Source organism: Leptosomus discolor, chromosome 8 (genome assembly GCF_034619465.1).
Source record: "Leptosomus discolor isolate bLepDis1 chromosome 8, bLepDis1.hap2, whole genome shotgun sequence".
NCBI lineage: Eukaryota > Metazoa > Chordata > Aves > Leptosomiformes > Leptosomidae > Leptosomus > Leptosomus discolor.
Genome location: NC_141398.1, coordinates 51,641,752 through 51,657,088, shown reverse-complemented (window position 1 = coordinate 51,657,088; position 15,337 = coordinate 51,641,752). Strand labels below are relative to the sequence as shown.

Genomic DNA, 15,337 nt, shown 5'->3' with positions numbered 1-15,337 from the left:
TCGGGGGCCGGGCCGGGCCGCGGGGCAGCCGGCGGAGCCCCCTCCCGCCGCCCCTCAGAGCCGCCCCGAGCGCTCGGCCGCCACCCCCCAGGTTTGGGGATGCTGAAACTTTTTTTCACGTTTCCGCAGTGTCACGATTTCCGCTTCCCTCCTTCAAAAAAAAAAAAAAAAACAAAACACCACCCCAACAAAACCCAACCCAACCCGACCCAGCCGCGGCGCCTCCCGAGCCGCCCGCGCTCCGCGCCAGCCCGCGGCCGGCGGAGCCGCTCGCAGCCATGGAGGAGCCCGAGCCCGCCGGCCCCTCCGCGCCGCCGCCGGGGCTGCGCTCCCTCCTGCCCCCCCGGGAGTTCCTCTGCTCCCGCAAGGGGCAGCTCCTCCTCGCCGAGTCGGTAAGGGCGGGGGCAGCCCCGGGAGGAGCAGCACCCCGGGGGGCGGGGGGGGCTCGCACGGGTTTGGGGCGGTGGCCGGGGCCGGCCGGCAGCCCCCCGGCCCGGGGACAGAGCTCCTGGGGCGGGCGGGGGCTCCGGGCGCGCCCCCTCGCACCGTGCCGGTTACCGGCAGAGTCGGGGGCGGCGCGAAGGGGAGGGGGTCGCCGCGCGGCCGAGCCGGACACAAGAGCTACGGCGGTGCCGTTCGTGTGGCCCTGCTGCGGCGCGGTGGTGGCCGAGGGCCGGCACAACTGCGGGGGGAGGCGGGGGAACGGCCGTACCGACACGGGGGCTGAAGGCTGAGCCGGCTGTGTTCAGGCAGAGCCCGCCAGGGCACCAAGATGCTTGTCCCGTGAAGCTCCCGGCGCCCTAAATGTGTTCCCCTGGGGCAGGAACCTCCGTACAGTTAAAAAGGGCTTTGATTTCGTTTTGACCCGTTTGCGGTGTGACCCCAGTGGCCGCTGCTGACCAAATCTGCATTATCTCCCAGTGCCACGGGGGAGGCATGGTTACCCAGACAGCTTGTCCCGAGCACGTCCAGAAAGATCTAACTCATCAATTTATGGTGTGTGGCATCATACAGGGGACCACGATCTCTCGGCTTTCGTCCTGAGCGCTCCGAAAGCCACGTTTGTCCCTGACCTCACAGAGGGACACACTTGCTCACTGCTACGGAGCCAGTTACCTTAACGTGGAAGTACCAAATCGCGTTAGAAACAAGCTCAGTCCGGTGATGGGAACACGGCTCCCCCAGAGCTACACTGTGGTTTTTCCTTTAGGTCCAAGTTCTGAGATCGGGGCTGGTGGTAATTAGAGTCCTTCGATTTTTGGTGTAATGCTTTATGATATTTTACTTGTAAAGGCTTAAAGCCTGACAGAAACAGTAGCCACTTGGTAGGGAACAAGAAAACTTACCCCCATGGGTAGTAATTGAAAGTTAATTTTAAGAGAAAGTTTGTTGATTGAAATTAGACCTTCAATATCATTTATACTAGAAATAATGAGAAATTTAAACACTTAAGTTGTCTGTAATTTTAGCTGGAGGTTTGGCAGCAGGTAGTCAAATATCGAGACAGCTCAAACTAGTAGTCAGGGATGTGGGGCACCGTTCAGATGTGTAAAGTGTCTCTGGCTATCCTCTGTGCTAGGTCAGAGAAGGAAACAAGGAGATGCAAGCAGGGCAAAGGGAAGGAACGGGCAGGAGGCGGCAGCGCTGCCAGGCTCCCTGGCCAGCCCCTCTCTGCCAGCCCTGTGAGGTGGGCACTGCCTGGTGGCAGACAGCATGGGCAACCGCCCGGAGGTACGGGGCTGGCTTTGAGAGGAAAAACCATTTACTGGAACATGAGGATGAGTTCTCTGGTGGGGAACACAAGCCTCAGACTAGGGAGCAGCAGGCCACGGGCTGTATCAGCTCTACCAAAAATGCTGTAAAAATTCCAGGTACCCCCCGTCACTCCTAACAGCATCTGTCGTTTACAAAACCACGCATTTAGAAGATACCAAAGCCCAACTAACTTTGCTCCTTTGGCACGTGTTTTTGTTACGTACTGTAACATACACCGGAATCTCCTGTACAAGCTTACAGCTGGTCAATGATGCCTTTCAGAGAGCCTGGCTTTTTAACATCTCTGCATGATGACCTATTCGAGGAATACTGTTTCGGTCACAGGATCAGACTCACCCTTTTGTTGTCATGGAGAAGTACTGATTATGCCTCCTTGGAGTAATAAAAACTCCTCTGTCTTGACAAAACAGGGATTTGCTGAAGGCAGCTCTAAAATCCCATCTGCCGAAGCTGCAGCGAGGCTCTCCATGCTCCTTGCAGGCCAGCCCACGTGCTTAGGATGCCGTTCCCTGGCAGAGGAGGCAGCACTAGTTTCTCTCCAGTTGTCTCAGCTTTGCCAAAAGAAATCCTTGAAGACAACACAGGCCCCAGAATAACTTCAGTTTGTACACAATTAGAGAAATGCAGTGCTGAATAATTGAAGATGAGTCCAAGTTTAATCTATCATAGTTTAAATCTGTGTTTCATCTTTAGCTTTGTATTTCTTGTCTTGCATGTTTGATTTTTCCTCTTTGACACAGTACTAATGTGGGGTGGGGTTGGGTTCTGCATAAATGTATGTAAATAATATTCATGGGATGCAGATTTTGAATAACATCTTTTGTTCAGAAACAAAATGCGGTTCTCATTATCGTTACCGAATACCTCTGTCACATTATTATTCGGCAGCTTGGCAAGTCACGAGAAACACGCTTTATTTCTCTGTCTTTCAAGTCTTGCAAATCCTGGCATCTCTGCAGGTAGATCAGACCTCCTCTGTTCAGCTACAGGAAATGCCAAGTCAGTTTTTTCAACATTCAAAAACCATATACTGAAAAATGTATTACCGCCGAGGCAAAGCAGCAACTTGCAAACATATCTTGGCTGGGGTAGACGGTTATACTTCTCTTTTTCGGTCTGTGGCAGAAAGGGAACAGGAGTTGGCTTCAGCAAATTCCCTCAGCCCAGCGACCGTTGTGCACTTGGTGGAAGTAACCTCATTAAAAAGTCTTGTTTTGCCCAGTAGAAGCAGCTGGCAAATGATCGACTCATAAATTATAGCGGACTGACTCAGACTTCTTAAATTAAGACAGCTGCCAGGCTCACGCCTGCCTGGTCCCTTCTTTCGCGCTGCTGGGGGTGGCTGGGAGCGCTGGTGCCCGCCGGGAGCACCGGTGCCCGCTGCGCAGCCCAGGGCGCAGCAGGGAGGGTTGCACAGGCAGCTGCAGCTGGAGCGGTGGGAGCGCAGCGCGGCTGCAAGTTAGGCTGGTGATGAAGCTGATTACTGCTAGGAGCTTAATTATAATCTCAAATTTTACACCACCACCCCCCTTTTCCTTTTCATCTTCCTGCCTTATCAGGTTTTTAGCTACACAGCCACAATGAAGCAGTAACATCAAGTACATGTATGAGCTTTGCTGTCTCTCCTCATCTCATTTATTCTGTCTTGCTCCCCCACTTTCTAATCACCATTCTTTATCTCCCAGGTTAATTTTTTTTCTCCTTTCTCTTTCTGTTCTCTCCCCATACCGTTATTTCTTCCATATATTTTAGCTCTTCTTAAGCTACTCATTTTTCCTAAGTGGAAAGTTAGGAAGTTGCTGTTTTGAAGGTCATCGTGTCATCCGTGCTCGTTTCCCCCCTTAAGAGATGCATTTTTCAGTTTCCTCTGTCCTATGCTGGAACCATTTAACAGCCACTAGAGTTTGTCCGGGCAAGATCCACATTTGTGCATTCTGCTGCTCACCCAGCCTATTTCAGTGAAGCTTCTGTGTTTGTCATGGTGACTCCTTTAATTTGCACCTCCTGTGGCTTCAGTGGCTCTACCTATTTTTTTAATAAAAATGTAGTATGAATATGCAAGGTTGTCCTGTATAAGGTGATGTCACCTTTGTGGTGACACAAAGGATGTAGAAATCATTGTGCCTGTTTTTCTTCTCTTTTCCTGTCTGTCTTCTGTCTTTTCAGTCTTCTCTGAACTGACCTTCGTAACTGAAACTTCCAGCTGCTCTGTGTAAGGCCTCCTTTGAAGAAGACCCCTGTGCCTTTCTCTGGGTCTGTAGCCAGAAGGTGACCCTTGCAGATAATTCTGGGGGAACCAAGAACTTCACCTCCGTGACAGGTACAACGCAGAAGTGACTGAGTAGCAGAGACCACTAAGCAATCTACTTTCTCTCTCTGCCAATTAACAGTAACAAAATCCACTCTCGTCCAAGAGAGATCACCGCTAGTCACTTTTAAAACTGTTGAAGCAAACCTCTTCTTTCCTGTGGAGGGGAAATGAGGAGCAGGCATTTGCCCACATGGAGCGGTGAGCGTAGGGCACCGGGGCGTGTGCAGCAGCCTGCAAGGACGTTAGCTGCTTCCTGGCATCCGCATCGGCCCCAACGGGCTGCAGTGGGTCTGTTCTCCCTGCACGGAGGAAACAAACACCTTCGCGCTGTGCTGTGAGCTCGGCACTTCAGCAGCCTTCCCTCCCTTAAGGAGCACAGTGCTCTCCAACCATTGTAACTAATTATTTTTTATACCTTACATTGCAAGCTGGTTCTGTGATAAAGTACAGCTTCATAATGCCTGGCCAGTTTAAGAAGCCCAGCAACACAAGCAATAATTACATGGGAGCAAATTACTCTTTGAAACACAATTCCTTTAAAAAAGAAGCAGTAATATGTAATAGTTCTTTCTCTTTTATGTACATTCCCATTCCCACAAAAAAAGGTGCTGAGTGAAAAATCAGCCTTCTTTTTTTGCCAGGATTTTTTATAATCTTACCACTGCCAGACTATGAAAAAGGATCCTGTTCTGTGCTTTGCCATGCTACAGGTTTCTGTATCCAGACATTCCTCCTCCATAAAACAATCACACTAACCTTTCAACAGCAGTGCAGGAAGAAGTCAGGCTCCTCGCTGCTATCAGTGCCGAGGATGCAATCCCAAGGGAAAAAGAAACACCCCATGTAAATACAAATGGACAAAACTGATAAAACCTACCTTTTTTTTTTCCTCCCAGAAGCAGCAGTGCTTTCTGAGACTGAAAGTGGTAGAAATGAACTTGCAACTGCATTGAACCTCACCAACTTCCTCTCTGTCTTTTTTTTTTTTAGTATAGACACAGAGCTGTTAGAAGAATGACAAGATCCCATTGCTTGACCTTTCTCTGAAATCACTTTTAAACACGCAGCTTCAGGAAGAAAGGTGCAGAACAAGTGTGATGTGCAGTGGATCATTTGATGGTCTTTAGAGGGGTCAGGCTGAAGGTTGCTTTTGAGTTTGTGTGTAACTTCCAGTGTGCCAGATTGTTTGTCCCAAAGACATGAGGCCTGGAAAAGTAAGTAGGTGTTCCTTATTTCTGGATAGAGACAGGCACATCAATGTTTGTATTGTGGGAGGAGAGGTATATTTTTTAAATTACCAAATTTTTGAAGAAATCAAATGCTTCAGTTAGTGGCACTGCAACTAAATGGTCAGACAAGGTAATAAGATACCTACTCACTTTTCTAATTCAGAAAAGACAGTAATAGGTAATATCCAACATTGCTCGGGAGCCCATGCACTCCACCTGTCAAAGGAAAATGAGCTCTAAACAAACAGAAATGAGAAACCTGTCAAAAGCCAACAGCTTTGTGGGGTCCAGCAGGGCTGTCCCAAAGTTACCAAGTAGATGTTGCAGTAAAATCCATTTCAGGGCTGCAACAGCCACCAGGGAGACAGAAAAAAAGAAAACCAAAGAACAGGCTGTAGCACCTCACCGAGCCTTCAGGCACCTCCTCCCTTTTGTTCCTCTTGCTCTCTCTCATGTCTGCCTGCCTCTCTTTCCAGCCTTGCCCCAAGGAAGGCTGTAGCATCTAAAACTACCATCTTTCAACCTTTCAATTCTCACAAACTGGTCCACTATTTTATAGGTGCATATTTCACATAAAATCTACCTTGGGCCTTTTCAGTCTCTGAATGGCTCCAAGATGACGAAAGATACTTAACTGAAGTGCAATTACCACACTTCATGTCAGATTCTTTCCCTTTTATACTATTATCATCAATAATCCATTGAAATCAAGGGACTTCTTGAAGAGGTTTGTTTGAGCAAGTAACTGCCTTGTTAACTAGATTTTAAAATGGACAACTATATTTCTCCAGATGCAAGCTTCTCCGGCTCAGACCAAATTAGAAAGCTGAAATGCTCAGACTGATCCTTTTGTCTCTTCAGCAACGTACCTTGCAGCCAGTCAGGCATCCCGCCGGTACACCAGCACACTGAAGCAGGAGCCCCTTGGCATGCCCTGGCCCCAAAAGAAGTCTGTTTGCATCCCAGGCCGTGTGGCAGCAGGGTCTTGGGCACTGCACGGCGTTCCAAACCACGCGGACCTGCCCAGGGCCATCAGGGTGAGGGGAAGACAGCAGGAACCTCAATGTACACAAATTACCATAAGGCCACAAAGGCTCTTCATTTCACCCACCAGTTAACGCTTCCGACAGAAAAAACTGTCTAAAGACAGAGGGAGCACAGGAGTCCCTGTATCAAACAGAATTGAGATCAAAGGGATTTCTACTGTGCATCATCAACTTACATGTCTGAAATTTGCCTCTCTACCTCCCGCCGCTGCTGTAGTATGATGTATTGTTTAACACTGCACTTAATCCTTTTATAAGAGATCCACCAAGTTTAGTTCAGGTCTAATGTTCCGCTGTTGAAAGGGAGTTGGTTGCTGGGACCTATCCCAAACACATCTCCCTGCTGCTGTTCATCCCTGCGTACTTCTCTGTCTCTACATCTCAGCTATCACACACTTTCCTTTAGCCAGAAAAAGAGATTTTTTTCTTTTAACCAGATGAAAAAAAGAAAAAAATGTCCTAGCTACATGCTCTTCTAAATCAAGAAGACATGAAACTGCGAGTGAAGCAGATGCACAAAGACCAGTCCTTTCTGTTTTTATTCCATGGGGGTGGGAAGGGAATAGGCAGTGTGACAGGAAGAAGTCCTCTCTCCTCTTAGTACTTTTCAAGTTCTGTTATATCCACTTCTCCTCAGTCAGTACTTACACTTTTCATTCACAGAAATAAAATACCACATTAAGGATAAGATAAGGTGAATGAGTTCCCTCTGCTATACGAAAACTCTAGAAAAACCTGCAAAGAGGCTATGTAAGCAGAAAGCCAATAACAATAGGATAAATAACAACAAATAGTGTAAATATTAACAGGTAACAGGCCTCGATGCAGAAATGAACTCTTATCATACTATACCAGATCAGTTTCTTACAACCCAATGAAACAAGAACAATGCATAGGCATTTTAAGATAAATATAGTATGTTACTAAAAATGTCACATCCTCTCAAACTTCACCACCCAGTCCTAATGCATCAAAACAATACACTCCAGCTATCATCATCCTGGTCAAGAACTGACTTCTTTCCTCCCCAAACAGGCTTAGAATAAAGGCCTGTTAATTAATTAATTTAAGAAGCTATTTCAACAGGGTTGAACTGCTTAGTTGCCCCCTAATCCTAAATGGGCTTTTTTGATATATGTATTTGAGGATTGACTGACCTCTCATAGGAATAATGAATTAGTTAATAATTCATTATAGGAGCCTTATAATTCAGGTATAGGAATTTTTTTAAATTTTTTTTTTTAGTTACAGGTGGTTCCCAGGACCACATGATAGCAGCAAGCAAAGAAATCCATAGATCTGAAATTTAGAGAGGCAACTGCATTGATTATCACAGCCTAAACATTTACGCTTTTCAAGAAGCCACATCTGCCTTCAGACATGCCATCTGGGGGAAAATAAGACATGTATTTTCAGTATTATATGAGTGTGAATGTCAGTGTCCCAATTCAGAACTTCGAAGTTCAAAAAATCCTTGTAATCTCGTGCTCACTCAGTACTTACTGCTACGTTGACCAAAAGCATCTCTGAGCATTGCTAAGGCAGAGATTTGTCTCCAAGAGGAAAAGCCGAATAGAGCAGCTCAGGTGTAAACTAGCACATAACACTCACTTGTAGAAAATGTTTTATTCAGTACACTAGCTACTTTTAAATTTTAAGCTAATTTGAGGAAAACAGCAACCCGTTACTACACAAGGTAGCAGAGCAGTAGGGCTGGAGCCTCTTCTTGGAGGTGACCACCTCCCAGTGCCTCATTTGAAAATTTTAAGTTTCTTCATGTTTACCTTAACCTCCCACTGTCACAAATACAGTAGCTGAAAGTCCAGAAGCGTAGCACAGCACTTTGGTACTGTCCGGTTTAAGTGAAAATGCATTTTCTTTAGCCATTTTCCCATTGTGAAACTTCCCATTTTGAGCCATAAACTATATTCTAAACTTATTTTAGTTGAATGGGAAAACAAAATGCCGTTTTTATTATTTTGTAGAGTTACAAACCATCATGGAGATAAACCAGATCTATTATCTGTCCTACTACTCTCTAAAACAGCTGTCTACACTGGAAAACTAGAACCAGAGACTTCCAGAAGTCACAGAATAATTAATTCTCAGTGCTTTTCTATCCGTCAACAGCAGACTTTTTTTTTTTCTTCTTTCAATGCTGAGAAGATTATAAACGCCGAGTTACTTTGGGCTATCTGAGTAATGATTTGGGTTTCAGATGAGAACTGTCACAGTTGAAAGCTTAAAGCTCTGTTTGCTTGGCAATGCCTCACTCTATTTTCAGAATTACGCTGTCAGAACTGTTTACAATCCAGAGCAAATTACTGACTTGGAGAGATGCAAATCCACCAAGCTCTCCAGAAAGTCGATTTCACGCACATTGAAATAAACACCGTGACTTTAGATTTATCCCACGCTAAACAAGAAAATTCATTTGGCTCAAGAAAAAAAAAAAGTAAGTAGGAAGCAAGATACACTATCAGCAGCAGCACTGCCAGAAACACGCAGGGAGAATAACGCTTCAAAGCTGCTCAGCTGCCTGAGGCTCTGCTATTCCATATGAATAACTAGAGTTTTCCCTTTACTCTAGGTGCTGTCATTTATCATCTTTATCTGCTATATTGCATCTCTAGCTGCCTCTTTCATGATGGCACCACTCCTAGAGTTTCTGCTGGCATTGTTTCTTTTTTTTGCCTATGCCTCCAAACTTAATGAGAAGTTTAAAGGACTCTACTGGCATTTGACGGTAAGTGAAATGTGCAATATAAAACACAGATTTAATTGTACAGTATAGCATGAGTATGAGGAACTCTGTGGGAGTTTAAGCTGACTATTAACAACTTCACCCCTTTATTAGAAACTTGTCTGTACTGCCTCTCATTCGAAAGGTCCCAAAGCACTCTTTAAACTATGCTATGCTACATACTGTAGCTTTCTTGGTGCTGACAGAAAGCATGGCTTTATTAAAGCACAGAATTTATACCTGATTCCAGGCAAATGGCTTAGGGCTGGATCTTTGGAAGCAGGCAACATCAGCCTAAGTAACTGACTGCTGCTGGGGACACCTTAATATTGCCACCCTTACAAACGGGGAAACTGAGGCTTGCTATATGGTAATGCATATACTTGACTACAATGCAGAGCCATACGCACATCCAAAGTGACAGCTACTGTTGTTACGGGGGGGAAGCCCCGCAGCTCTTGCGGCCGATGCTCGTTCACACAGAGGAAGCCACTGGCTGTTCACTGGCAGGTTCGCAGCCGCCGGCGATTAGTGCACAGTGGCCACTGGATGTCTCTGTTGCTTCGAACATACATTGGAAAGGGAGCATTTGTCTAGCAGTACAAATACTTCAAAAAATGCTAATCTAATCGATCTGGATTCTCTTTTGGTACATTCTAGCAACGGTTCTTCATAGTGAGATGTGAATTAGAGCTCTGAATGTATAAAAATAACATTAGCAAGGCATATGGTGGATAAAACAATAGCAGTGACACTGACTGTGACAATGTATGGTTTTCAGTTGGTAATCTCAGTTCCATCATCTTCCCATTTTTGTATGTTTATTGTGTCCATTACTATAATACACTCCAGCCACAGAACGTAGATAAATGACCTTGTCCTGACTTCAGAAGAGTCAAGTTTCTTCTAGGAGTTGTGTTTGGAGACAGTATCTTACTCATCCACCCGTTCTGAAAAGGCTGAAGATCTAATTGTGAACAGAGGTCAAGACACCATTACTCCAGCTCACGTGGTTTATACGTGCCCTGGGAATCACAGCTGTTTATTTAATATACAGTTCAGAGACACTGTTGCTCCGGCACATCGCTGCTTGTATTGTAGGGCATGGCCCCTGCCCTGCAGAGCTACAGCCTCAGCCACAGAAGCACGTATTTCGTGATAACAATGGGTACGTTCACTTCAGACTAGCTGTTGGAGTTACAAGCACAAATCAGTTTTAAATACTAAATAAAGTGGTTAGTTCCTAAATGAGTTCCTGCAGACAAGCCTACTCCTATATAGAAACAAGCACATGCCTGTTCCCCACAGGAGCTGGTACGCTCCTCCAGAGCCTTTGGTACCGCAGGAGTTCTGCTTAAAGATGAGACTTTTTAAGGCATTTCAAACAATTCTTCCGTTAGAGCCCTCGCTGCGCTCCAAGTTAAACGTCACCGAAAGACAGCCCTCCTCAGCCTGAAGAAACATCTGCCTGCCATGAGCATGTTAAAAGTAGGATTTATACCAACATTGTAAGAGCAGCAGCTTATGCAAAGATTTTGGTCATCTCTCATTTAAATATATTTCCCAGATGAACAATTCATCCGCTACCAGGCTGTAGTCACACCCCCGCATGAGGCAATTCCAGTGATGCACCAACAAAGGTTTTTAGTGGTCATTTCTGAAATCGTTTTTAGAAGAGTTTGTGTGTTGGAATTACATGACTAATCTGAGAATGCAACATTGCTTATTTTACAGGATTTCTTGCGGTGCGTCACTGCTGCCATTATTTACTTTGCCATTTCAATTGCGGCTGTCTCAAAATACAACGATGGAGCATCTAAAGCAGCAGGAGTAAGTAGATGTGAGCTTTCCACTTAAGTATTTTGGTGAATTGTGTATGGACGTACTTGGGAAACAATGCAATTTTTACTCCATTGGAAGTAGCAGAAGTTTCTTCAATTAACTGAGAATTAGATTTGCCTAAAGCAAGGAAGAAATGGTCAGTTATTTAGAAAACCAGGGTTTGAATTGATGAATAGTTTTTTCATCCCAAGTTCTGCTCAATCTTACCTGTACTACTTTGAGAAGGCATTTATTCTGCTTTTTAATTTCACCAGCTGTACAGGGAAGATAAACTTCTCTGTTCCTGCAAAGAGGATCAAGATCCTTGAATGGAGGGAATAATAATAATAAAAAAATCAAACCTATAACTACTAAGGGCAGTCTAAATTAAGTCATTTCAACCTCCTGCCTCTACTGCTTGATTTTACTTGGATGAGTTGAAACAGGAGCAGTGTCATTTCACGTTCAATATATGGACTGCCCAGGAGAAAGCCTTCATCGTCAGCATTTTGTGTTCAGAAATAAGATACAGCCTTTCCATCTGCAGCTTGACTCAAAGCATCAATAATGTATGCAACATAAATAACATTTGCATAATGATTTTAAAAGATAGGGAAGAACAATACCCCGTAGTGTTAGCCAGCAACCCTTACCTAGCCTTCCCAAGTCATACACAATTTCAAAACAAAGACCTTGTTTTAATCTTTGTCACTCTGTTCAGACATGGAGCAATGCAACATAGCATTTACCCTACCTTCTCAGACTGAAACCCAGCCTATTCCTGCCACATTGCCGCTTCTTTGACACTAAATAGGTAACTCCAGAATCATTTTACCTCAATCTAGTTCACTCTGCAATAGATATGTCTCCTTGCAAACCTATAAAAATGACTCCCAGAGAAATCGAGGTGATTTTGGGGGCAAAGAGATGCCCGGGGATGGTGGAGGTGCAGGTTATATTCTCCTGTAGCTTCTGGCACAGGGCTGTGCTGATGCTCAGAATGTGCTCACAGCCAGAGAGGGGTGTAGCCTGGGGAAGGGCTCAGGACACATCTGATAGAGCAACTGCAGGGATCACTACTCAGTCTCCCAAATTAGCTATCATTGGGTTGATGCCAATGACTCACGAGACATTTCCCTTCTATGTCTTTTTAGAAAAGCACAGGCCAAAAAAAAAAAAAAAAAAATCAAGCCCAAGTCTTCTTTGAGAATTTCTCTTGTGACTTTCAGGCTTATTTTGGTTTGTCACTGATGGATGTGACTTGTTGTTCAAAGAGAGTATTATTTTGCCATTTCAGGTGTTTGGATTTATAGCCACAATAGTGTACGCCATTGATTTCTACACAACCTTCAATGACCTGGTTACTTTTCTCAAGCAAGGCACTTCTGATTCCCCTGAAGGGCGCAAGTCAGAAGGTAGGTAAAATTCCCTGTTTTAGTTATACGAGCACGTAACGTGAGATTTTCTTCTCCGTTTCACCTTCACAAGGGAGCAAGAGCACTCACTAAGAACAGTTTCCATTCTTGGCTACCTTGGTTTTGTATGCCACAACTATGCTGAATTATGAAGCTGCTTAGTCTTAAAACACAACTACTGGAATTTCAGTGATTTATAAAGATAACTAGCAAGCCAGGAATGTGAAGTTTCTCAGAGTTTTGTGCCATCTAACTTTGAAAGGCCCCAGATCCAATTATAGAAATTATTGTGCAGCACGAACATTATTCCTCCCATCAAAATGTATTGAAAACCAAACAAACTTATCTACCTTTTTTTTTGATAACTTAATAATTAACATCCATCTTTTATGTCTAATAGTGCTTTTCTCTTTATCAGGTCTTTATCATGGTTACCTCTTATTCAGGGTCATGGGGCATGTGGACAAATGGCCTTGAAATCCAAGGGCCACACAGCATAAAATTAACAAGGTTGTCATCAAATGTCATTCTAATGTACGAGGTGCAGTCTACCTCAAATCAGACAGATCCACTTAGACAAAGATCAGAAGAGGGACCCGTTGTTGGGAGTTCAAACCCATTCCAAGTCAAGTCAGGACACAGGTAGCTATTCTGCCCAAATCAGGCATCGTGCCCCTGTGATACTACTCATTGCACCCACACAGATGAAAGAGAGCACTCCGCACATAAAAACAAACAAAAAATCCCAACCCCCCCGCAAAAGACCCCCTACAAAACCCAAACCCACAAAACCCTTCAAAAACAAACACCCAAGACTCGTACAGAATCCTATACGGTATATAGTAACGCTAACAGTCTTTTCTAGGTATTTTAGTTGACTCTTAGATATTTTGCAAGCTTTAGGCCAAAAAGAGAGACAAAGAAAAGAATTAAAGGAACAGATCATAGGAAACAGACTGTTAAGACTAAAGACTGTTTATCCCTACAAACTGAACTGACCTGAAGATCAGGTGACAAGGGTACAAAATTAGGCTAAAGATTAGATCTGATTTCCCTGGAGATGAATAGAGAAATATATAAACTTACAAATATGCAGTCATGCAGCTTTGTGTTGATAATCTGACCATGCAAGAAGGGCTTTGCCCTGCAGCACTGTTCCTCCAGCCCCAAACTCATATTCACACTGGGGCTTTCAACTGCTGAGGCCAGAAATCCCTTGCTTCCTCACAAGCAGAGTCTTGAGCTTGGGCAAACTGTACCTCTACAGGCCTATCGGGATTTCCTAACATCTTAAAGCTGCTGGCAGAGCAGATAGGTTTAACTGGCAGAGCGTAACTGTGACCCACAGCAAACTGCAGTATTCTAGTACAGGAAGCGTGTCTTCAGCAGACTTCCTCTTGGTGGTCATGCTAACAGCAATCTCTCTGCAACTTCTTTCATCTGAACTGTTATCTACGTTGTAGTGGTCTGCGTGCCTCTCGGCAGCGTTTCTCAAGTCCTTTGAAACACCATTTAAAGGTCCATCATGTTAGTAAGAACTGTCATTTTACAAGCCTTTTCCTAAATATGCCGCATTCTTTGAAGCAGACACCTGCTGAAGAGCAGCATATCTCTCTCAGCAGGAGCTAAAGCTGACGTTGAGATTTCCAGTTTTCATTTTCACTGTTGTTCCTTGTTTTAAGTTTCAGATGAGGACTCCGATTCAGACTCTGACTGAAGAACTGAACACCAACCAAGTGTGAAGGAAAAATGATCAAGCACTTTCCTCTTTGCTGAATGCACTGCCAAGTGAAATATCTCCCTTATTTCAGCTTCTGTATCCTCTTTCATCTCACTGTTTATGGAATCACCGAAGCACAGGCAGGGCAGTGATGTGGAAAGGAGACTATTCCCAATGCCATTAGACAGTCTTTCAGAACTACAGATTTTACAGTCGTTCAACCTGCCACATAGGTCTGTATCCAAACAACATGTCTCAGTTCTCCGTTGCCCCTCCTTAGTCAGCACTACAGTGTACTGAGTAAACGGGAACATAGTATTTTAAACGTGTAAGCGGAGCTTTTAATATGCTTTCTTAATTCAAAATCTTTTAACACTTATAGCTTTTATACTTTTTGCGGTGCCAAAGAAGAGGCTTGGAATGCCTCTGCTTTATTTGTATTTTTCTTGATTAACTAACAGTATTTCTTTATCTGAAGTCTGAATGTTCCACTATCTCAAGCACTGAAGGCACAGATTATAGTTAACCTGTTGGGTTTCAATACATTATATCTACTACCTATCTTTGACAAGAGAAAATAACAACTGGAAATCTGCAGCAAGAACAAACCTCAAAGTATAATTGTGCCACAGGGTAGCTGGCTCATCAAACATTCAATATCACTTTTTTAAGGTGCTTGTATGGGGTCACATCCCATCTTCTGCAGTTTCACCACAGATATGAGGCAGAACAGATGAGGCATCATCTTACCAGCCCCCTTTCTACCATTTGTGTGGAATCCCTTGTATGTGTTTGCGCATCCAGATAAGGAAGGCTTGCCAAGTACCATCCAACAGTATCTACCTATTGAAGCCTGCAAATATTTGTGCACAAGATACCACTGTCTGATCTCATGCTCTGTGTTGCAAACACTGGTCCTCCTGTGAGAAGCAGCACTGGACTTAGTCTGCTGGGTTCACAAAACAGCCAACTGTTTCTGTAAAACTCAGGATTACCTGGACCCCGCGAGGGCAATACATCCTTCCCACTGTGAAAAGGCAAAAAACTAACCTCCAGACTAAAGAATGTCTGCAATGAAATTTGTTTTCCCAGACACACACCCCCGCCTTTTTTTTTTTTGCGGGGTGGGTGGGGTTGTTTGGGGTCTTTTTGTTTTGGTTTGTTTTTTTTTTTTCCCCTGGAATTCCATGATTTATCTTGTGGCCTAGTATTCTGGGGGAAAAGCCTTCTGAATTTACAAGAAGGTGTTTTCATGGGTAGCACAACCTACCTTGAA

General features: G+C 44.4%; 1 protein-coding gene across 1 annotated transcript; it reads left to right on the top strand.

The window, feature by feature from the left end:
• The first annotated feature begins 278 nt into the window (after positions 1-278).
• On the top strand, positions 279-14,080 carry CMTM3 (CKLF like MARVEL transmembrane domain containing 3). The gene is made up of 5 exons (XM_086469460.1): positions 279-392; positions 8,953-9,108; positions 10,840-10,935; positions 12,224-12,341; positions 14,030-14,080. Exons 1-5 carry the CDS (start codon positions 279-281, stop codon positions 14,056-14,058), a joined length of 513 nt encoding a protein of 170 aa, XP_086325586.1. The 3' UTR covers positions 14,059-14,080.
• Positions 14,081-15,337: the final 1,257 nt, after the last annotated feature.